The 23,979-nt window shown below is 44.6% G+C and overlaps 1 protein-coding gene across 10 annotated transcripts in view; it reads left to right on the top strand.

Annotated features, from left to right (window-relative positions):
- The window catches only part of HECA (HECA ribonucleoprotein granule regulator), a 195,770-nt gene that overhangs the window by 18,615 nt on the left and 153,176 nt on the right, over positions 1-23,979 (top strand). For 9 of the 10 annotated variants that reach the window (XR_013555783.2, XR_014137726.1, XR_013555784.2 and 6 more), the window contains exon 2: positions 17,685-18,725. Coding sequence is in view for 7 of the 10 variants with exons in the window: in XM_078447385.2 (XP_078303511.1) it covers positions 17,685-18,725 (1,041 nt within the window). In the remaining 3 variants the exon portion in view is untranslated. The remainder of the gene's footprint in view (positions 1-17,684; positions 18,726-23,979) is intronic. The other variant, XM_078447382.2, reaches the window with a different exon arrangement.

A 23,979-nucleotide genomic window follows, 5' to 3' on the forward strand; every position in this document is an offset into this window, starting at 1 on the left:
TAAAGTGGCTTTATGCTCTTCATTGATTTGTCTGCAGTATGGGTATGAGTGGAAGAGGAAAGGCCATGTACTAGCTGAATGACCTTCAGCAAATCACTAAAGGATCCTATGTGGGCTCAGGCAATGTTTGTAGAATTTGAATGAAGAGATTGCCTTATTTCTATTCTGTAGAACTTTGGTATTGTTTGTTTATTTTTGTTTTTGTTTTTTTTATTAAAAAATGTTTATTTATTTTTGAGAGAGAGAGAGAGAGCGCGCGCGCGTGCAAGCAGGGGAGGGGCTGAGAGAGAGGGAGACACAGAATCTGAAGCAGGCTCCAGGCTCTGAGCTGTCAGCACAGAGTCTGATGTGGGGCTCGAGCTCACAGACTGGGTGATCATGACCTGAGCTAAAGTTGGATGCTGAACCAACTTAGCCACCCAAGTGTCCCAGAACTTTGGTATTTTTAAGAAACATGCTGGGAAAGCTATGCAGCCATTATCTTCATTCTGATATTCAGCCTAAACCATGCACGTTCGGGTCTTTGTCCTTTTGGATCTTGACATTAGAAAAGGAAAAATGGGGGCGCCTGGGTGGCTTAGTTGGTTAAGCGTCCGACTTCGGCTCAGGTCATGATCTCGCGGTCCGTGAGTTCGAGCCCCGCGTTGGGCTCTGTGCTGACAGCTCAGAGCCTGGAGCCTGTTTCGGATTCTGTGTCTCCCTCTCTCTCTGACCCTCCCCCGTTCATGCTCTGTCTCTCTCTGTCTCAAAAATAAATAAACGTTAAAAAAAAAAAGGAAAAATGAATTTTCTACTTTAGAGTTATTACTGATATAGATTTTTTTACTGATAACAGAATGCTAGAGCCAGAAAAGAAATGAAAAATAGGTAAAATAAAAGCCTATAACTTTCTATTTAGTTTGAACTTGAGGCGAGGTAGGCTGTGGGTTTTAACTGAAAGAAAAGAGTAGGTCCAGGAGAGTAAACAATAGATTGAGGGAATGTTAAAAGCCTGAGTTGTTAAATATAGTTGGAGAGCCCTCTCTCTCTTTTTTTTAAATGTAAAACTTCCTTGTTTATTTGTATAGAGTGGTTTGTCTGAGTAAAAGCATGTGTTTAAACCCTACTTTAAGCATAAAAACATGTTTAATTGAATGTAATCGCCATGTACTGGATTTGCTACTCACTTTGGAGCAGTCTCAGCTACTAAAATAACATAAGGGAGGATAAACTAAATCAAGAGGTTAAGACAGATGTGCTTAAGTGAGCTTATTTGTAGCTCCTATACTAATTAAAACAAGTTGACAAAATAGTTTTGTAGTGACTTCCCTTTATGTATAGGACTTAGTGTGTTTTTTTATGTAGTAGAGGAACAGGTCTCAAAATACTTGAGACAAAGAAAGTAAATTAATAAAGCTTCTTAGTTTTCACTTAAAAATATACTTACCAGTTAATCAAGAAATGACAGGCAAACCTTCCGTGAATTCGAGGTGTGGTACTGGGTAGCGGTGGGCTCCGGTTAGCCTTCTACTCGGTCTTTGTCCACTTGTTTTCCTCTGACCTGCTTCCTGCACTGCGGCCACAGGGGGAGACCCTGGCTGAAGCCGAGGCTTTGCTTTCGGGCCTGGTGGGTGATCAGGTGGGAAGGCCAGACTAGGGCCTAACTGTGGAGCTCTTTGATCTGAAGACGTGCTGTTCAGTGTTGGAGTTGCTGAGTTTCCTGAGTGTGTGGATGATGTAACCACAGTGTAATTTTCAGAAGGCTGACTTCAAAGTGCTAGTCAAGCATTTTTGCTTGTGTGACCCCTAAAAGAATTGAAGAACCCAGAGTTCCTCTTGCACATGTAATGTTGTTGCACCCAGTTGTTTAAAGGTTTAACTAGATGCAGAGGATACCATTTCCAGTGTATTGTAAACGTCACTTAAATGTATTTAAAGAGAATCCCAATGTCATAGTAACTTGATAACCATTTGTCAGCCATTTAAAAAATAATAAAAATTTTACATTTTTTCTCTATTTCTGTTCATTTCTTACCCAGAATTTGATTCTAAGACCAAGTATTTTCCCGGTTGAAAGTCTCTCGTTGATTATTCTGTCATAGTTTTCTATAATAGAATATACATACAAACAAGTTTATATTAAGAAGCACTGTTGGAATGGCAGAATAAGGATGTCTAGAAACCTTCTCTGTAAAAGCAGTGAGAACAAAGGCAAAAATGATTAAAATCAACCTTTTCAGAACTCTGGAAATTAGCCATAGGCTTGCAGTAATCCCAGGAGCGTGCATTCAAGGAAAATGTTGTCTTTTAACTCGCTCTGTTCCCACTCCCTCTCCCTGGCTCTGTGGTAGCTTTAAACAAGTAGCATAGGATCACTGGATGGGAAAGACAGGTTTGGAGTCCCCAAAAGCCGTAGAGCCAGAGATTTGCCACTGTGTGACTCCTCCGGAAGCTCCCTGGTAAAGCCTCATTCCCAGGGCTTGTCTGTATTTGGCCGGGCTCAGAGGTTACTTCGTGGTAAAGCCCTCTTCTTAGGTTTTTCTGTTGAAAACAATCAGCAGCCATTGTTTAACATCACAACTGCCTGCGGCGGTGGTGTCCACTGGGGCAAAGAAGAAGCTTGGCCAAAAAAACTTAAGAAAATCTTGGGAATGAGATGTCCATTGGGGGCTTATGAAAAGCTCTGCTGTATCTCTGGAGCTCTAGAAGACGATGCCCATGGGCAGGACTGCACACATGCCCAGGAAACGCTTGAAACCCTGTTCTCACCTCGGGCCTTGAGGCTCTGCACCAGCAGAAAGTAGAGGTTTAAAACAGTTGTAAACCGCTGAAGCATGGAAGACATGTGCCAGCACACGCACAGAGCCCTTTGCTGAAGGGTGGGAGACTTGTTCAAGGCATTTAGGGAAGTCTCTCTTCAGTGTTTAGCTCCGTTATCACTAAGCAACTGAGCAGAGACCTCAGTGGCTGCACATGACAAGATACAGACTTCATCGAATTAGTCCAAGAAAAGCACTAAACAAACAGCAATAGCAACAACAGCAGCGACAGCATGTCTTGTGAGGAGAGGGAATCTGATTTTCAGAATTGCCACCATACAGTTTTAAAGTGTTCAGTTTTCAACAAAAAAAGTGTCAGATAGGGGTGCCTGGGTGGCTCAGTTGGTTAAGCGTCTGACTCTGGGTCTCGGCTCAAGTCATGATCTCACGGTTTGTGAGCCCCTGCACTGACTCCACGGAGCCTGCTTGGGACTCTCTCTCTCCCTTTCTCTCTGCCCCTCCCCTACTCTCATGAAGTTTCCCTCTATCTCTCAAAATAAATAAAGAAACTTAAAAAAATAAGGTAGTCAGAAATATTAAAGAATGGCTTATGATCTTATTCACCCCTTGCATCCCCTATGTTCAACTCTGCACTGGCCACATAACAGGTGTCCAAAAACATTTGAATTGACTTGGATTGATTAGCAGGTAGTTGTAAGTAGCTGATTTTAGAGACCCTATGTATTTTCTTTCTTCTTTTTTTAATGTTTATTCTTAGAGAGAGAGAGAGTGTGCAGGGGAGGGACAGAGAGAGAGGGAGACACAGAATCCGAAGCAGGCTCCAGGCTCTGAGCTGTCAGCACAGAGCCCGACACAGGGCTCGAACTCACAAACCACGAGACCATGACCTGAACCAAAGTCAGACGCTTAACCAACTGAGCCACCCAGGCGCCCCAGTGTATTTTCTTTCTTCTGTAGTAAGTGTTTAACCCTAAGACAAACCCTGGTGTTTTTATTACATCTCCTAGAACATGATCCTTATTAAATGACATTTTTAAAAGCCATCCATTTGTCCAAATGTGTGTTGATTACTATCTTGGAAAATTTGAAGGCTCTTTAGGCAATTATATATAGTAAATCCGCTAAAAAAAAACTGACTTATTTGGAGACCAGATCACTTTGAAATATTTCCTATGTGAAGTTTATCTTTATAGTTTGAATTTTTAAAGCATTTTGAGAATATAACTGTTATACTTTTATTTTGCAGATGTCCAGATCTCTAGTGACCTATAGTCAAGTTGTCACATGTTATTTGACTTTTTTTCTTTCTCTTTCATTCATTCATTCATTCATTCATCCATTCATTCTTTTATTTTAGAGAGAGAGGGCATGAGCTGGGGAGAGGGAGAGAGAGAGAATTTTGAGCAGGCTCCATGCTCAGGGCAGAGCTTGACTCAGGGCTCCATCCTGTGACCCCGGGATCATTCCCAAATCAAGAGTTGGATGCTCAACTGCCTGAGCCACCCAGGTTCCTTGACTTCTTTGTTTAATGATTCTGAGGATTTTGGTGTGTCAGACCTAGTGAATTGAGTTAAGACTACTTATCAGCACATGGTGATTTAAAAATCTGGCCTCGAATCCATAATATTGGCTGATGACAGACTTTTACAATTTTCATGATCAGTTGTGATGGTGGAAGAAATTCAGGGTTGTCGTGAACTTATTGATTCATTCCAGGAGTACAAAAAAGGAAACTGGAAATACTGATATCATCACCTCTATGCATACAGTGTTATCAATATTTCCTGTTTCCAGATCTCATTTTGCATATTTTTCATCATCTTTGACTCCAGTGTCTGAAAAAAGATGAAGTAGACCTGTAGACTGGCAAGCCTCAAAATCCTGTGTCACTGCAAGGAGAAGTTGCTGCCCGAATTTGCACTGGTGCCAGGCAGGGAGGTGAGGGCTGATTAGGATCTTTGAGAATGTGGTCAGAGTTCCAAATGATGATGACAGGTTCCTGCAGCAGCTGATGCTGAGCTGGCCAACATTCAAAGAGTGACGCGTGAAAGGGGAACCCAGAGAGTAAGCAGTTGTTTACTGGCATTCGTAAACAAGGCCCCAAATGACCGGGGTTTACAATGATCATGAAGTTAAAACTGAATTGTTAAAGGACTTGGTTAGCCAAACCATAATTCTCTTTTGAGGACTAGTTTGGGTTTATAGTAAGTTGAAGGCCCTTGTCTTTTCTAGTTTTTGTTTCACGATTTTCTTTTTGTAAGTATATATGAACACCACAAATCTCCAATGGAAGAACATTTTGGGGTTTTCACTAGAGCAAGTAAAAGTAAAGTGCAAGGTTTTTTTTTTCCCCCCACTGGAAATCATAGTCCATGTAGACAGGTACATGTGTATAAAATTACACGGATAAGGTTATATCTAGTTATTCGTAGAAAAACTCATGTACATATATGAATGTGTGCACCTGCTTTCTTTCTTCCTGTCTATCTGTCTGTCTTTTGTAGGCTCCATGCCCGATGAGGGGTTTGAACTCACGACCCTGAGATTGAGAGTCGTATGCTCTACCGACTAAACCAGCCAGGCAACCCGCACCTTATTTTAATTGACATCTGTTATAAACTTATTTTTTCTTTTAATTCTTGTATATTAGAGTGCATGTATCTATGGTTAGTTTACCAATGAATATGACTTTTTCTTATTAAAACAAGTTGCCATTATAATTGCTAATGCCATTAATGGAGACCAGATAACCTCAATAATGTATTATTCTCCCCATAAAGTTGTTACATTGACACTTTTTTTTTTAACATTGATGTTTCTTTTTAAATTTATTTTTTTAATGTTTATTTTTGAGAGAGAGACAGAGCGTGAGCAGGGGAGGGGCAGAGAAAAAGGGAGACACAGAATCCAAAGCAGGCTCAGCAGTCAGCACAGAGCCCAACACAGGGCTCGAACTCACAGACTGTGAGATCATGACCTGAGCTGAAGTCAGACGCTTAACTGACTGAGCCACCCAGGTGGCCAACCTTGATGTTTCTTTTCTTTTTTTTTTTATTAGAAAAAAAAAAAATTTTTTATTTTTATTTTTTTTTTTTATTTAAAAAAATTTTTTTTTTAACGTTTATTTATTTTTGAGACAGAGAGAGACAGAGCATGAATGGGGGAGGGTCAGAGAGAGAGGGAGACACAGAATCTGAAACAGGCTCCAGGCTCTGAGCTGTCAGCAGAGAGCCCGACGCGGGGCTCGAACTCATGGACCGCGAGATCATGACCTGAGTCGAAGTCGGACGCCCAACCAACTGAGCCACCCAGGCACCCCCAAAAAATTTTTTTTTAATGTTTATCTTTTTTATTTTTGAGACAGAGAGAGAGCATGAGCAGGGGAGAGGCAGAGAGAGAGAGAGACACAGAATCGGAAGCAGACTTCAGGCTCTGAGCTGTCAGCACAGAGCCCCATGCGGGCTCGTCAACTGCAAGATCATGACCTGAGCCAAAATCAGATGCTCAACTGACTGAGCCACCCAGGTGCCCCCATTGATGTTTCTTAAGTAGCCATCCCAAGAGGATGAGATTGGAATTGGCTGGACTCCTCTAGTTGTCAGTGGTGATGTGTTTCAGGACTAGGTTCAGATTATGTGGCCACATCTTTATCACTTGTCATTTCTCAGTTCATTGCACTTTTTCTGCCTCTCCCCATAGATCTAGTTTCCGAGGTAAATTTGGGACTCTCCTTTTCATATTTGCAGGACATGAATTCCCGGGTTTGATAGGTGAGGGAGGAGAAGGGGTGCAGAGGACGTAAAGACAATGCTCTTGAGAAGAGCCAAGTGGAGACAAGAGTGGGCCCACAGGATGCCAGTGCCCAAGAAGTCTAGCTTTTGTGGTTAGAGCCAAGGAGGGGACCCCTTGACGGAGCTGTCCGAGCCCATTTCACCACTGTCTCAGTTTCACCAGTGAGGCTGGGAGCAAGTGGGTGGAGGTGGGGGGAGGGACATATGTGGACCAGGTGGACCGAGGCCTGGGTTGGCCGGCAGAGTAGAGTGACGGGAGCAGCCCTGGCTGTGTCTGAGAGAAGAGAAATGATGAAATGGGAATGGGTGGAGGCTTGAGTATGGATAGCAGGGTCTGAAGCTCCGGGAGCTGACCCAAGGGAAAGTAGAGAAGATGTGTGCGGTAGATGAGGTGAGTGGTTCAAGGACAGAGAGCGCTTGTGCTTGTCCACAGGGTGCTTCTCTGAGGAGTGGAGTCCAGGGCATGGCAGAGTGGATGGCCCTCCTGAAATGTGCTATGTTTTATGGGACCCATGGGGTCAGTGGGGCACTCAGGCCTCCCCTCTCCCTTTGCACCCTTCTCCGGTTGACCTTGGCAGGTAAGGCGGGAAAGGGGCGCCGTGGCACCTGTCAGGTACAGATTTTAATATATGTTAGGCAAAACTGATTGGAAAGTTAGGAAACAGGTGGTGAATGGGTTTATTCTTTTTGATCACTTATATTCTTCTTCCTAAAATAAGGTGGTTTTCAAAAATACATGTAATGCTAGAAGGTAAGTAATAAATGAGAATATTAGTACCAGGGACGATACTATTAGGAAAAATAACCATGTCCTGAGTCATTATAAGAGGTAGATCACAAATTTGGCTTCCATATTTTTTGCACACAGAAGGAGGAAGCGAACAGAAGCAGTGCTGTACTCCACAGCGTCCGTCAGATTAAAGAACGAAAACGGTCACTTAGCCACTTCTAAAGCACTATAAAATACTGAGCAATGGCCATGACAATTATCCTTTTATAAATAACAACAAAAAAAAATTTACTAGGCTTGCTCACATCATTAGAAGCAGTCTGTCCAGAGAAGGAAACAGTGTGGGCTAGGTAACCAACTCTGTGATACCTGGCTTCACTGAGGGATAGCTTTTATCTAGTATAGGAGTCTCGTACCCAGACGCCTCCAGAGTCTTGGCACGAAGAAGTAGGGCTGGAGTGCAGTCCTGGAAGACCTGGAGAGTAGGAGATGCACCTAAAGGCATTTGGGCTCATATTCTGTAACAAACAATCCTGTACTGGTTTAAGAAGTCACACTGCAGGCCAAAACACACCACAGGAACTCTGATCTAGAGGAACGTGAGGACATCATCCAAGAAAACTTTATTAAAAATTGTTTCTCTCAGCTGAGCTTTTGGAAGATACCGAGCAGCAGTGAGTTGTGGGTCGTATTCTCTGACGGGTACCTGGTCTGCAGATGACCCATGTTGCCAGTTAATCATGCAGCTATATTGTTTTGGACTTGGTGGACAGATGAGGAAGGAGGTAAAGCCATTTGTCTTTTTAGCTGAGGCCACTGGGAATTGTAGGGGAGGACAACTTTTCCCTTCTTCCCTTCCGGATTCTTTGGCTGACCTAATAATTAAATTGACATAAGACGGATTAACAGGAGAAAAACAAATTTAATTATATATTTATGAGAGCCACACGAAGACATGAGAGGCTTTCTGACAGGCAATTGAAGTTTATATGCCACTATGAATTAAAAGAGAGTAGATATAGGAGTCAGGGACTTCAGAGGGGAGGAAGACAATTTACAGGAAGATGGGAAGAGCAGATGTTTGGTAAACAAGTGTTTGCCCTGCAGAGAGATCTTTGTTATGTGTGTGGCGGGGGTGGGGGGGGTGGGGGGGGTGGGGGGGGGGTGGTAGTCATCTTTGGTAATACCTCTCCTCCTGGTACTGGCTCCCTGTCTAAATTTTTAAGGGGGGGGGGGGGGAGGTAAAAAGCTCTTCTTGAGTCTGTTTTGCCTTGATCATCTTAAGCTCTGGGGTGGCCTGCCTTGAACCACATCAGAATCTAGAGGTAAGGGGAAAGGGCCAATTCCACTGTGGCCTTTGGTCTCCAGGCACCATTTTGGGCCCACCAAGAGAGAAGAGATAGGCCATCATTTTGGGGATGCCATGCTGTAACTTAGGTGGTAAATGGGTATCACATATAAAAAAATTTAGGAGTTTTGATTATGGCCACATTTTGAATATTTGTGCTGGCAAAGGAGAGCACATTGACCAAGATAATCAAGTTCTGTGGTGTTTCAGAAGAGCAAGGAAAATTCTTAAAATTGGAATAAAGTACTGAAGGATGACAGGAGGTCTTTTCTGGGGTCTTTAGAAATGGGATTGTTTAAAAGCAATCTTCTGAGTGGGAGAAGATATATGCAAATGATATATCTAATAAAGGGTTAATATCCAAAATATATAAAGAACTTATACAAGTTAACACCAAAAAACCAAACAATCCGATTAAAAAATGCACAGAGGACCTGAATAGACATTTTTTTCCAAAGAAGACATACAGATTGCCAACAGACACATGAAAAGATGCTCAACATCACCAATCATCATGGAGATGCAAACCAAAACCGCAATAAAATGAGAATATCACTGCATGCTTGTCAGAATGGCTAGAATCAGGAAAGCAAGAAATACACGTGTTGGCAAGGATGTGGAAAACTGTTGGTGCAAATGTAAATTGGTACAACCACTGTGCAAAACAGTATGGAGGTTCCTCAGAAAATTAAAAATAGAAATACCATATGGTCCATTATTTCCACTATTGGGTATTTACCAAAGGAAATGAAAACACTAGTTGAAAAAGATAACCTGCACCCCTATGTTCATTGAAGCATTATTTATAAAGAGCCAACTTGTGAAAGCAACTGAAGTGTCCATAGAGGAATGGATAAAGAAGATGTGGCATATGCAATATGCATGCATATATACATACAGTGGAATAGTAGTCATAAGAAAAGGTAAGATCTTCCCATTTGCAACAACAGAGATGGACCTATAGGGTATTATGCTAAGTAAAATATGTCCGAGAAAGATAAATGCCATATGATTTCACTTATATGTGGAATCTAAAAAACGAATGACTAAATGAATCTAAAGACCAAATAGACTCTTAAATACCCAGAATAGACTGGCTGCCAGAAGGGAGGTGGGTGAAGGAATGGGTATAATTGGTGAAGGGGATTAAGAGGTACAAACTTCCAGTTATAAATAAGTCATGGAAATGGAAAGTATAGCATAGTCAATAATATTGTAATAACTTTGTATGGTGACAGGTGGTTACTATACTTACCATGGTGGTGAGCATTGAGAGTTGTATACAATTGTGGAATCCCTGTGTTTTGCACTTGAAACATAAAAACATTGCACGTAAATTTTACCTCAATAATAAAAGAAATGGAATAGTTTAACACTTGGGCAGTCTCTCTGCAGTTACATACAGATACGCTCCTGCATGTACATACATACTTAACCTGGAGTTGTGTTCCCATTTTATGATCCTGTGATTTGGTTCCAAGAGCTCGTGAACCTGTCTTTTCCTCCAGGGTGAGTGCAGGCAGTACATGTAATGCTGTGTACTTCTCTGTGGTCTAGCTCCCTCTGTGATCCAAGCAAAAGAAAGGCAGCCTGCTCATTTATTTCCTAGTGCAGTGTGATCCCATTATATGCAAATTAAATTATGCAAATTCCAACTAATGCCAAATAATATTAATAAAAGATTCACATGATGTGCAAAATTTCAGTGGATCCACTCCCCCAAATTATGTACCAAGCTATGTCATTTTCAAGCTGGCAGTTCAACTGAATTATACAAATGCTTTGGGGTGCCTGGGTGGGTCAGTTAAACTTCCCACTCTTGGTTTTTGGCTCAGGTCGTGATCTCACAGTTTTAGAGTTCAAGCTCCACATTGGGCTCTGCGCTGTCAGCTTGGAATTCTCTTTGTCTTTGCCCCTCTTGCATGTGTGCTCTCTCTCTCAAAATAAATGAACTTAAAAAAAGTTGCTGTTATAAAAAAATAAAAAAAATGCTTTGATACCCAGTGGCATCACCTTTTCTTACAAACAGAAATACCTACTAACCCTTGGCAATATTATGTAAACTTTTTTTGTTTCTTTTTTTAATGTGGACTCTTTGTTTATAGAACTGTTTTCGGGTACCTGGCTGGCTCAGTTGGTAGAGCATGTGCCTCTTGGTCTCAGGATTGTGAGTTTAAGCCCCACATTGGGCATGGAGCCTACTTAAATAAACTTCTTGAAGGATTTTAATGATATTTATTATTTTAATGATATTTATATATACTTATATATATCATGATATATAATGATATTATATTACATTTTAAAGTGATTATCATACTTCAAGTCTATCTTTGAAAATATCCAGGTGTGCTAATATTGTGCTGAAAAACACCCTGAAAATTGGTAACTTTTGAACAGAAATGTGAGAAAACATAGTATGATAGGCCATGTCAATTTATGAGATACAGCTGAGAAATCATTAGAGATAATGCTGATATTAAAAAGCAACAGTAAAGAAAAATAGAACACAATGACTACAGATTTATGTGTTCTGAGGATGCATTCCCCACAACCTTTCCCTTAGTTATGGGAGTTCTTCAGGGACACATCCCATGAATCAAATGTAGCCATGCTTTATGAATCCCTGATACAAGTAAGTATCAGACAAGATACTTACTTGTCTGACTGGGAGTAGAACACCTTTAAAGGGTTAGAAGAAGGAAATTTTGCATCTGTTTCTTCAAGACTTGCCAGTAAACATTTAGTGAATTATTTTATGCGTGCCACCCTGCTTTGTTGTGGGGAAGAAGTGCATTTCTTGCCCTTATTTATGTGAAGGAGAAAGGAGGATGGTCTCTTTCTGGTTGTAGCTTTGCGCTAAGTGCTTTCAAAGTCCTTTGGTTTTTACGTCACATAATGTAAAGTGATAGGGCTTCTAATAATTTCTTAAATTTAAATGTTGGTTAATAAGTACTGGGCACCGTGTGAACTGCTTTAATAACTCACTTAATCCTCATGGCACCCCTTTGAGATAGGTACTGTTATTTGTGCCATTCTACAGGGAAGAAGGCAGGAGCCCAGGGAGGTGACGTGATTTGCCAAAGATCTTAAAACTATTAAATTGCAGAGCTGAGAAGTCAGATCCAGGCTGGCTGTCTCCAGAGTCGCTGTCCTCATTGACCAATCTCTGTGGCCTCTCAGGAAGCTGGAGATGAGGATCCTCGCTTCAGAAACTTCATACGCTGAGGGGAATTAGCTCCAAAAACAAGGGGATGTGTTCCCCTGAAGAGGAATTATTGTATGGAAAAGATACGTGTAGTAAAATAGTGGTTCAGAAACCCTGCGGTTTGTATTTGGTAACTGCATACTGAAAGAGGGTAGAATAGATTATGGGAAGTTTGTAGAAGTGAGGGTGAGGGCCAGGCTGTACCTTGAAATTGGAGTCCCGGGATGAGTCTGGGAGGCCTGTTGAGAACAGTGAGCCCCAAGGGTTCACCCCTCACCCCTTCCCCGTCCTTCAGCTCTTCTGTCACCACAGGGTACTAAATCTGGTTGGGCCGTGCTTTCCTTCACCAAGACGTTTATTAAACAGTATGATTTTCATAGTAGTGGGCTTACACGGATGCATGTGACCAAGTCCCTACCTTAGATTTTGCCTGGAGAGCCTTGTGTGACTTCAGAAGACCCTCCTCACTAACCCGCTGCCCTGCTGAACCCCCCACCTGTTTGTGATGCTTGCAACTATTTTAAGAGGGATGAAACATTTAATTTTACAGTTGAAAAGCTGACAATGGCAATGTCTGTCTGGTTTATGGGGCTCCAGTTAGTGTGGATGGGTGTGTCGAGGGGTTTGGGTTTGTTGGGCAGCCAGCGTAGATGACTACCGTCAGATCCTTCTCTTTTAATAGGTGTGGGAGCACAGAGATCTGCCTCGGGTGGGGGGTGGGAGACGGGATACCAGATGAGAAGGCTGGGAAGAGTGACAGACTTTACCCAAGTGATGTCACCTAGCTAGTTCATTGTCGAGACTTGAAACTACTTGAGATTTTTGCCCAGAATGAGGTGATCCCTGATTATTTTCACTTGGGCAGGGAGAAATTGCAGCTGAGTCCTAAGTATCTGATGATGAAGCGGTAAAAACGCACTGGAGGGTTTATATACATCGTGTAAAAGCAATGTTGACTGCATGAAGGAACAGTGCCCCGTATTCCTTGTCCATCAGACTGTCTCAGCTTTAGACTGATGTCCTGAGGAATGTACGTGGCTTGGGCCCTCACTGAACGGGGGGTGGGGTCCCTTCTTCCCTCTCTCCCATTAAAGATTCAGTTGTATCAGATCAGTCTGTAGTATATTTATACCTTCACCTTTGTGGAACTCCTTTTTTTAAAAAAATTTTAACGTTTATTTATTATTGATAGAGCATGAGCAGGGGAGGGGCAGAGAGAGAGAGAGAGGGGGACACAGAATCCGAAGCAGGCTCCAGGCTCAGAGATATCAGCACAGAGCCCGATGTGGGGCTCAAATCCACAAACTGTGAGATCATGACCTGAGCGAAAGTCGGATACTCCACCAACTGAGCCACCCAGGTGCCCCAGGAACTCCAATTCTTAAGAGCTAGGAATTTTGTAAATTTAGAGACCACTTTCAGGAAGCAATCCAGTGCATGTCTATAACACTGTCATTTCTTATGGGTGCGATTTGAACACTGTGCTATTTGTTAGAGTTCTGAAATCTTTCCCTGTCTGTTTTAGTTACCTGTAAAACTCTGGAGATTGAAAAAGAGACATGGCCTCATTTCATTTCCTTACGTTCTGAACCCCTTTTGTGGGTCCAAAACATTAGGTAAGAAAAGTAGGCAATATATTGGAGCAGTTTGCGTTGAGTTGTGGAGCCAGAGGCACAGGTATCCAGTGACGGTGGAGGTAGCAGGAAGAGTTGTGGCAGAACTGCGGAGAGAGCCTCCACATACGTTTTAGCGTGAATGAGGGCAAGCATCTTTGTTCTCTCTTTACAGAGGAGGAAGCAGGAAACTGCCGCACGTCAAACGGCTAGTCACCCAACCCCCTCGCGCATCGTTCCCAGCTGCCTTTCCAGTGTGGACAGTGGGAGGGAGAGGGCAAGTCTGAACCAAGCCTAGAAGGAAATCGTGTCTGCACGCAGACGCCAGCCCTCCGTGGCTTCATCGGAAGGCTGCGTGAGATGTGAGAAGCCTGTCCCAAGTCCTCGCGCAGGACCCGAGTCTCACCCTGGTACTCACCCTGGTCCCCGGAGCCTTGCCGTGGGGCTGGCGGTGTGTAATGTTTGGTCTCAAGCCCTTGTCTTTGTTTTGGAGGCCCAGCCACAAAGGGCCACATCGGAGTGGCTGAGATGTAAACGAGTGCGCCGGCAGGTTGGAGCGGGGGGTCTCTTCGTGGCAGAGCCGCGGAGGGGAGATTGTGGGCGAGCACGGCTGCGGTCGGGGTGGGGCAGTGATGGGCAAGAGGGGAGCTGTCCGGCCTCCTCTGATCCACACACACCTTTCTGCCAGAGCGCTCCGCGCGAGTTGCTGCTTCTCCCAGCTCCAAAGACCCGGTTCGTAGGCAGGGCTCAAAATTGCTTCCGTGATGTATTTGCGGCTTTTCAACAAATATGTAAATAGGACTTTTCTCCTCTTAATCTACCTTCTTTAATGTGGAAATACTTTAAAGAGAAATATCAAGCCAGTCTCGGCATTTAAGATTTAAAACTTTGGATGTTGTGAATGCCAAGGTATAGTTAGGCCATTCTTTGATTTCTTTCGTCCTGGGTTAATATCACTTTGGCTACTGCTATTACATTTCAGAGGCATTCTCTCCAAAGCTGTTTCTCTGAAGGATAGATAAAAGCAACTGAACTTTGTTTAATTGACTAATTAACATTTTAAAGGACACTAAAGGTCACAGCCCAGGGGACTGCAGTTAATTTTGCCCAGTTTACAGACCATTTTTCTACTTCATCTCAGTGTGCTTCAGTACTAGGCCTTTCTCTCTGTGTAGGATTTCGGCTTGCTCTCTTCCTTCTCTGCTTGTCGGGTTGGGTTTCTTTTGCCAGTGTCATTTTAATGCAGCTTCATTAGCACAGGATGTGTGCAAGGCCTAGGCCTAGTGATGCCAGGAACACAGAGGGAAGAGGCATCCTGTCTGAAGTTATCACCTGGTGGGACCACAGTGGGGACTCAAGTAAGGTTCAGACCAGACTGTGGTCGGGAGGGGGTGGTTCTGGTGAAATCAGTGTCTAGAGGTGGGCCTTGAAGGATGGGAGGAAAGGGAGAAGGTTTTCTATGTGCCAGGCCCTGCTCTAAGTGCCACTCGTGTGTTGGTATATTTTGTCCTTACAACAACCATATAAAGTACATTCAGTTGTTACCTGCATTCCGTACAGGAAATTTTTTTTTTTTTTAATTTTTTTTAATGTTTATTTATTTTTGAGAGAGACAGAGACAGAATGCAAGTGGGTTAGGGGCAGAGAGAGGGAGACACAGAATCCGAAGCAGGCTCCAGGCTCTGAGCCGTCAGCACAGAGCCCAATGTGGGGCTCGAACCCACAGAGCTGTGAGATCATGACCTGAGCCAAAGTCAGGCGCTCAACCGACTGAGCCACCCAGGCGCCCCCGTACAGGAAATTAAGACAGAAGTGACTTGTCCGGGAGCACGCAGCTCAGCAGTGGTACTGCTGGGATTCTAGCTCGGGCAGTCTGGTTGAGAGTCCATGCTGTGAATTGCTACACTAGGCCGGTAGGATTTGGACAAATGAAGATTAAGGATTGTGGGCTCCTAGGTGGTAGATGGGGGAACCACAGTGATCAAAGGAATGGAGGTAGACAAGTTGGGTAGGGCCTTTGACCGACGCCCGGAGTTCCACGCCGAAGGGGAAGATTGTAACACACGAGTGCCATAGGCTGTATGGGTGCCATCACCTATGCTGGTGGAGTGCTGTATTTGTGATCCAGTGGGCGGGGGTGAGGTCGGGAAGGGCTTTGAGTGACGCAGTTGCAGAGCTCATTGCCTCTCCTACTGTTAAAGCTATCCTGAATTTTTGGCATTCGTTCCCTGAGTAGATATACATGTTTAGGTCCCTACTCTTACTGGCCTCTTCCCATTCTTTTCCCTTTCTTCTACAGTTGTACTTCTGGGAAGAGTTTTCTGGAAGGTCATCTGTACTACTATTTTACCTCACCATCTACTCTTCACCATCCACCTCTGATCTGTCCCCTGTCATCCCACTGGAACTGTTCTTGCTAAGATGTCACTGACTGGCTTACTGACCATTCTGGTGAGGACTTTTCAGTCTTTAAGTTACCCAGTAGTTTCCAACGAGGGGCAGTTTTTTTTCCCTCTGCCCACCCAGGGGATAGCTGGCAGTGTCTGGAGACATTTTGGGGCATCACAGTTGAGGAGGGTGGTGTTCCTGGCACCTAGCAGAAATGCTGCTAAATGTCTTACAGTGCACAGGACACTGCCCACAACAAAGAAGTACCCAGTCCAAAATGTCAATAGTGCAGAGGTTGAGAAACAGTGATCTCTGGGGGATTTCCTAGTCCTCTGTTCTTGTAACTTTCCAGCTGCCATGATAGAATTCTCTCCTGACTTGTCTTTCAGTGAATCCTCAGTTCATTCCTTACTAGGCTCTGTGGAGGACTCTTCTGCCTTTTAATGTTGCCTCTCAGGATTCGTTTCCTCTCCTCACATTCCTCTTGGGCTAACTCCTCAGTCCAGGGATTTAACCTCCACCTCTGGGTGTGTAGCTGCACATCTGTATTCGGGCCCCAGGTCACTTGAGCTCTGGGCTTGTCTTTCTCCACCTCGGTGGCACACAGGCTTCCAACTCAGCAGATCCAGAATCAGGCCAGCCCCAAGTTGTCTTTGTCCAAACCTGCCCCTCTTGTGCTCTCTGTCCATCAGAGTTTGCTCATCCCAGCAGCGGGTGCCATCTTACTGTGCTGCTGCTGTAGGTCAGGCTCTCACTCATGTCCCACACTGCCACCAGGGACTCATGTCCCACACTGCCACCAGGGTAAGCTTTCTAGAACAGAACTCTGACTGACCGTTCTCAGCTACAAAAAGATAAAGTCTAAACTAAGCTTGGCATGCAGAACCTTCCTGATCAAGCCCAGCGGTTCCCGACTAGGAGTATTACTGCTTTCCAAAAGGGCCTTTTGAAAATATTAAGGGTGTTGAAGTAACCAGAATCCAGTGGAATTCGTCACCGTAAATCCTATTTACTTGTTAAGAAATAGAGCCTACTCTGTGTCACCAAGTTTTCCCTCCTTTTGGGGGGACCTGATTGGCCTTTTGGATGCCCGTGGGGTATGTGGTTAAATAGGGCAGAAATATCTCGGTGTTCCTGCTTTCTGTCCTGATAGCTTGAGGAGAGTTCCGGTTTTCTCCTTCACGACCTGGCGGTGTAATTCTGTGTAGACCAACAATTAGTTTGACCAGACATTCTCCCCTTAGGTATCAGACCATTCTAGGAGAGAATTGGGGAGAGGTAGTTCTGTTTTCTAGCTTTTCTGTGATATTCAGGATAACCTAAAGTTTGTGAAAAAGGGCTTTGCGGGCCCTTTTGGAGCTATCACCTGAACTAGTTGGCTAAGTGGCTTCATCATATGATTTCCTAGTTCATTAGAGTGATTCCTTTTTTAAAAGAACCTCGGAACTGCCTGTCATTACACTCACATCTTAGGAAAACCTCGTACTACACTATACCGCTGTAAGTATTGACATACGGCTAATTGCACTGTGAAGGATTTGGACTTTCTGAAGCTTACTGGTGTGTTTTTCAGCAGATAACAAACATCTGAAAATAAATTCCCTCGGCCCAGCAAAACACCAGAAGAGAGTAGTACATGTTGTCTAATCCTGTCTGGTGTTATTCCGGCGGAGGAAATCTTGACACCAGAAAATTGCACTGTTGGCATGAATGGGCTAAGGTGGGGATGGTAGCTTTGCTCTCTGACCAGGTGCCAGCTGGGATTCCAGCTCCTGCGTGCTGAACCTCTCTCTCTCTCTCTCTCTCTCTCCCCTCCTCTCTCTCTCTCTGTCTCTGTTTCTTCCCAGAAGCCCCTTGTGCCACGCCCCTGATCTGCAGCTTTGGCAGGCCGGTGGACCTGGACAAGGACGACTACCAGAAGGTGGTGTGCAACAACGAGCACTGCCCCTCCAGCACCTGGATGCACCTGCAGTGTTTCTACGAGTGGGAGAGCAGCATCCTCGTCCAGTTCAACTGCATCGGCCGGGCCCGCAGCTGGAACGAGAAGCAGTGCCGCCAAAACATGTGGACAAAGAAGGGCTACGACCTGGCCTTCCGCTTCTGCTCCTGCCGCTGCGGGCAGGGCCACTTAAAGAAGGACACAGACTGGTACCAGGTGAAGCGGATGCAGGATGAGAAAAAGAAGAAGTCCGGGTCGGAGAAGAACACAGGGAGGCCCCCCGGCGAAGCAGGGGAGGAAGCAAAAAAGTGCAGGCCACCGAACAAGCCCCAGAAAGGCCTGAGCCACGACCTCCCGCGGCGGCACTCCATGGACCGGCAGAACTCCCAGGAGAAGGCAGTTGGCGCCGCAGCCTACGGGGCCCGCTCTCCCTGCGGCTCCCCTGGCCAGTCCCCGCCCACCGGCTACTCCATCCTCTCCCCTGCCCACTTCAGCGGCCCCCGCTCCTCCAGGTACCTCGGGGAATTCTTGAAGAATGCCATCCATCTGGAGCCTCACAAGAAGGCCATGGCCGGGGGCCACGTGTTCCGAAACACCCACTTCGAGTATAGTCCGGCTGGGTTATCCGTGCACAGGGGGGGCCACTTCGACGCGCCCGTGCAGTTCCTGCGGCGGCTGGACTTGTCCGAACTGCTCACTCACATCCCCCGGCATAAGTTGAACACTTTCCACGTGCGGATGGAAGACGATGCCCAGATGGGCCAGGGCGAGGATCTGCGCAAGTTCATTCTCGCGGCCCTCAGCGCCAGCCACAGGAATGTCGTCAACTGTGCTCTGTGCCACCGGGCGCTCCCGGTGTTCGAACAGTTCCCGCTGGTGGACGGAACTCTGTTCTTGAGCCCGTCGAGACACGATGAGATCGAATATGATGTTCCGTGTCATCTTCAAGGTACAGGTGTTCATTCACCTTGCCTGCTTTCGGTTTGTTACAAGCTGAAAAGCTAACACGATGGGATGGCCCTGTTCTGGCTTAATTTTAACTGTTGCTGCTTTTCGTCTTAGTCAGGTGCTAGGATGCTTGAGTATTTCAGCTTTGCCCATTGAGGTGGTGGCAGTGGGGCTGGTTTTCTTTCTTTACTCCGACGTCACCGTACCTACCAAGTGTTGTTGTCCCGGAGGGTAACTTTGTGTTTGGTTCTAATGTGATTTTGAACGGAGGATTCCTGGTGTATAGTTTTCCGTAACTGGGAGGGAATTGAGAGTAGGAATTGCATAATGATGTCACTTGATGTAAGACAGTTGCCTTTCAAACCTTTGTTAATGTGCCCAGCACGTTGTGTATTCGGTTTGATCCTTGTAAACATGATGGAGTAAGGGAAAGTGGGGGTCAGAGAGGACCAACGCGTTTTTAGATTAGTTGAAACAATCTTGAAGTTTATGGAAGGTGAGTCTTTCGTGATAGCAGCAAAAGGAAAGTGGAGGGTTATTGAAAGCTGAGACATCACCCTGGTGGTGGAGTGGGGGGAACTTAGTGCTGTGGATGACTGTTCAAGGATGTAGGGATAGTTCAGCCATCACTTAAATGATGGGGGTTGGTCAGTATCAGGGAGAAACCTGTCCATTCATGTAAAATTATTGAATTTTTTAAAAAGGTTTTTATTTATTTATTTTGAGAGAGAGTGCATGCACATAGATGTGTGAGGTGGGGAAGAGCAAAGAGAGGGGGAGAGAGAGAGAGAGAAAGAGAGAGAGAGAGAGAGAGAGAGAGAGAGAGACAGGGACAGAGGGAGTAAATCCCAAGTAGGCTCCACACCGGCAGCATGGAGCCCAACGTGGGGCTTGATCTGTGGGGCTTCACAGCTGTGAAGCTGTGAGATCATGACCTGAACCAAAATCAAGATCAGCCGCTTACCCCATTGAGCCACCCAGGCGCCCTAAATTACTGAATTTCTATAAAAGTGAGATACATGATGTGTAACACATTTGTAACTTTAAAAGCGTGCTAAAAAATGGGGCGCCTGTGACAGTGCAGAGCCTGCTTGGGATTCTCTCCCTCTCCCCCCCACTCTCTCTGCCCTTCCTGTGCATGCTCTTTCTCTCAAAATAAATAAACAAACTTAACAAACAAAAATAAATTTCAAAACAAGTGTGCTAACAAAGCCTGTAGTAGAAACGATGTAGCCCCACCGCCTTCTTCCCATCGATGCCTGCTGTTTCGGTGCCCAGAGACGAGCACGTTTCAACCGTAACTGATTCTCAGGTTTTTCCCATCATCATTTAAAAACTGCTATCTTCATGTCCAATTTTGGATACTGTCTGTTGGCTCACTTTTGAGGTGGATGACTCTGCTTTCTTAAATCTTCCACTTTCTATCAGGATAATCTATTACAGTTCTTGGTTAAATCCTTAATGTTTTTACTGTTAAGATTATGTAAATATTTAGTGTTGAGTAAGTAGTGTAGGTGCATTTCCTGTGTAGAGTACAGTATATTCTAAGACATCTTTTGTTTTTCTTCAAGTTAATAGTTGCTTCACAGTTTCATTGGCTTCATCTTTTTGGAAACAATGGCTGGTTGTTCTCACTTTCCAGCAGCTCTCACAAAGCTTTCAGAAACATTTGCACATACCTATCATACATTTTATAAATTTCCTTTTGCAGAAATCTCCTTCACGGAGCCTGTCGTCTCCCTGCTCCTGTCTGTCCTGGTGCACTCATTACTGGCTGTACTACATAGCTGCCCTTCCAGGAATTCTTTATTTGCTTTTCTCTTCTTTTTTTTTTTTTTTAAATCTTCTGTTTCCTAGATCCCGTGTTTTCTTTTTTCTTGGTTTATTCCCCCGGTTTGTTAAGAAACATCCCCAGGAGCTTTCTGAGAAAGGAAGCGTGGGAATAGGTATTTTCTGACTTTGAAAGTCTGATAAGATCTTGATTCTGTCTTCATACTTGATTGCTGTCTGACTGGGCATAAGTCTTCCAAGTTATAAATATTCTCCCTTTAGGATTTTGAAGGCATTTCTTCACTGTCTCCTGTCTTCCAGTGTCACTGTTGAGAAGTCAAATAGTAGTCTTATTCCTGTCCCTTTGTTCTCCCCTTCTATCCCCTGAAGGTTTTAAGATTTCCTCTTTATCCCTAGTGTTCTGAAGTTTCACCGTCACTTGTTCCCCCCACCCCCCCCACCCCCCCAGTTCGTTGTGAAACATTTGACTGTGTAAACTCACAGTCTTTAGTTTGGGGGAATTTTCTTCTAATTTATTTCTCTGAAGATTTTTTCTTTCATTTAAGGGAAAAAAAATAAAATAAAAAAAAACCCGTGCAACTGTTAGTCAGATATTGGACCTCTTAAAATTGATCCCTTTTTTTTGTTCTATTATATACACATTGAGCCTATTGTTTATCTCTTTATCTTGCCTTCTGGAAGATTTCTTGAACTTTATATTCCAGTATTTTTACTGAGTTTAAGATTTTCTGTTATGTAAATATGAATTATAATTTCCAAGAGCTCTTTTTAATAGCATCTTGTTCTTGTTTCATGGATGCAGTTTCTTGTTCTAACTTTCTCATCCGAGGAAGAGGAAATGAAGTTGCAGGGGGAGCCCCGCCCCCTTCCTTTTCCAGAGCTTCACCTCATCCCGAATGTCTTTTAACCTTTGTTAAAGGCAAATTACTCCCCCACTGAGTGTTTTAAAACAGTGATGATTTCTGATTTGTCACCGTTCTGTGGGGGGGTTGGTTAGGATGGCCCCTGACAGGGGTCTGACAGTTGGCAGACTGGCTGGCCTGGGGAGCCTCAGCCGGACTGAATGGCTCTACCCTCCTCCTTGTTCTGTGTAGTCGTCTGTCTTCCGGTAGGGCTGGGCTGGGCTCTTTCCTGCATTCAGCGGGGGTGAGTGTGGGGGCTGCAGTCTCTCTCCAGAGGCATAAGCGTGGAACTGAGTCTCATCACTTCCGTCACGTTGTGTTCTTCAAAATAAGTCGTAAGGCTAGCCCAGGTTTGGGGGTGATTTGGTGGAAAAAGTTGCACAGAATGGCTACTTGTCTATCCCACACTGTTTTCCTCTCAGCACCTCATCCCAGTCCTCCCTGTGCATGCTGGCTGCTTCCAGAGCTAAACCATTTAAAATGCCTTCATCCAGCTTCTGAGCTCTTATTTTGGTTCAGGTTTGCAGGTATCTCATAGTTTCCTGGAAAATGGAGTTTGTGTTTTGTTTCTCATTCTTTATACTGGTCGGGGATAATTTTAGAGGGAAGTAGGTGGAAACTACTTTCACTTCGTTTTAAGACTGGAAATACTCTTTCTGAAGATGAATGAGAGTACAGGTGTTCGGTGTACATGAGAGGAGTGTTCTATTTGTGATGGATTCTTTTCGCTTAACTCATTCGTCAGTGAGTCCGTTTTATGAATTTCATACATGTGCTGGGTACTATCAGTTCTTGCTTTTTACCAATTTATAATCTTAGGATGCAATGTTGTTTTTTTTTTAAAGTTTATTTATTTATTTTGAGAGAGAGAGAGAGGAGAGAGAGAGAGTATGTGCAGGTGGGGAAGGGGCAAAGAGAGGGAGAGAGAATCCCAAGCAGGCCCCGCACCACCAGAGCCCGATGCAGGGCTTGAACTGCCGAACTGTGAATTCATGACCTGAGCTGAAGTTGGACGCCCAACCAGCTGAGCCACCCAGGTGCCCCCAGGATGTAAGATGTTTTTATAAAAATGTAATTAACTTTACCAGAATGAAGACACTAGTACCACCTGTGGAGTTAATAACACCTGGATATGATGTACGTTAGGCATCCTGTAGTTGCCTACAGTAAGGAAGGGGCCACTTTGGCCTGCGTAGTCACAGGAGGCAGCGTGAAGGCAGATGTCAGAAGGTGGGCTGGATTTTGATAAGCAGAGGGTCTGCTCACATAAGGTCTTTGCTGATAAGGACAGGGAGCAACATGAGCAGAGGAATGGTGGTTAAAAAGTCGGGAGACAGAACTGGAGAGAACACGTTGGTTAGGGTAGAGGTTCTGCAGTGGACAATGAGTAGGTCAGGTGGACAATAGATTGTGGGTGTCCTTTTGAGCCATAACAAGAGCTGTGCCATGTTCTTTAAGAACTGAAGAGTGTAAAAAAACCATTTTTTTTAATGTTTATTTTTTGAGAGAGAGAGAGAGACAGACAGACAGACAGAGCACGAGCAGGGGAGGAGCAGAGAGAGAGACAACAGAATGCGAAGCAGGCTCCAGGCTCTGAGTTGTCAGCACAGAGCCTGACGCGGGGCTCGAACTCACGAATTGTGAGATCATGACCTGAGCCAAAGTCAGACGCTCAACCAACTGAGCCACCCAGGCGCCCCAAGAGTTGTTTTTTTTGAGAGTAGATGATCGGTTGGGGAAAAAATTGTTCAAAAGGGGTGGAACCTATCTATAGGGAGGTGGAACTTCTTTTTTTTTTTTTTTTTTTTTTTTAAGGGAGGTAGAGCTTCTATCTCCGGTCTAGATGGCAGGAGATGAGAGACTGTTGGGTGCTAACAGTGGGAACTGAAAGGTAGGAATATATACCTACAGGAGATTATTTTAAAGGAAAAATTGGAGCTTGGGGGGCAGCTTGCCTATAGAGGATGAGAATGCATCCCTGTTAGCTCACTTTGGCTCTAGACCAGATAAATGATGCTGTCAAGGACGGGAGTGGAGAACGTTGGGAAGGGGACTTGTCTTAGGGGAAAGACGATGAGGACATTGGTGTGTTTTGGGTTTGAAGGGGTGTTGGGACTCTTCGCTGGAGAGGTCTATGTAGCAAGCACCTTGAGAAATAAGCATTTGGGGAGCTTCTTTTATAACAGTGGTGGTTCAGATTTTAAGATTAGAAGAACTCTTGAATAGGGAGAAAAGAGAAAGTAAAGGAAGAGTATATGGCAGAGCCCAGGACCATGTCTGAAGGGAACCTATCAGGGAATGGGTGGAGAAAGGTGAAAATTAGATAGTCCTGAGAACAGTGTGTGTGTGTGTGTGTGTGTGTGTGTGTGTGTGTGTGCGTGCGTGCGTGCGTGCGCATGCGTGTAGACGTGTTCCTACCCTCACAGAGGAAGTGAGAGCCTTGTAAGCAAATGCAATGAAAAGTGTCTCTGTAAGTACTGTATTACCCCCGACCCTCCAACAGGTAAGGAGCAGGCTGGCCCTAACCTCTGAAAGGTGAAGAGCCATGGGCGGGCGGATGGC

Source organism: Panthera onca, chromosome B2, assembly GCF_046562875.1.
Source record: "Panthera onca isolate mPanOnc1 chromosome B2, mPanOnc1 haplotype 2, whole genome shotgun sequence".
NCBI lineage: Eukaryota > Metazoa > Chordata > Mammalia > Carnivora > Felidae > Panthera > Panthera onca.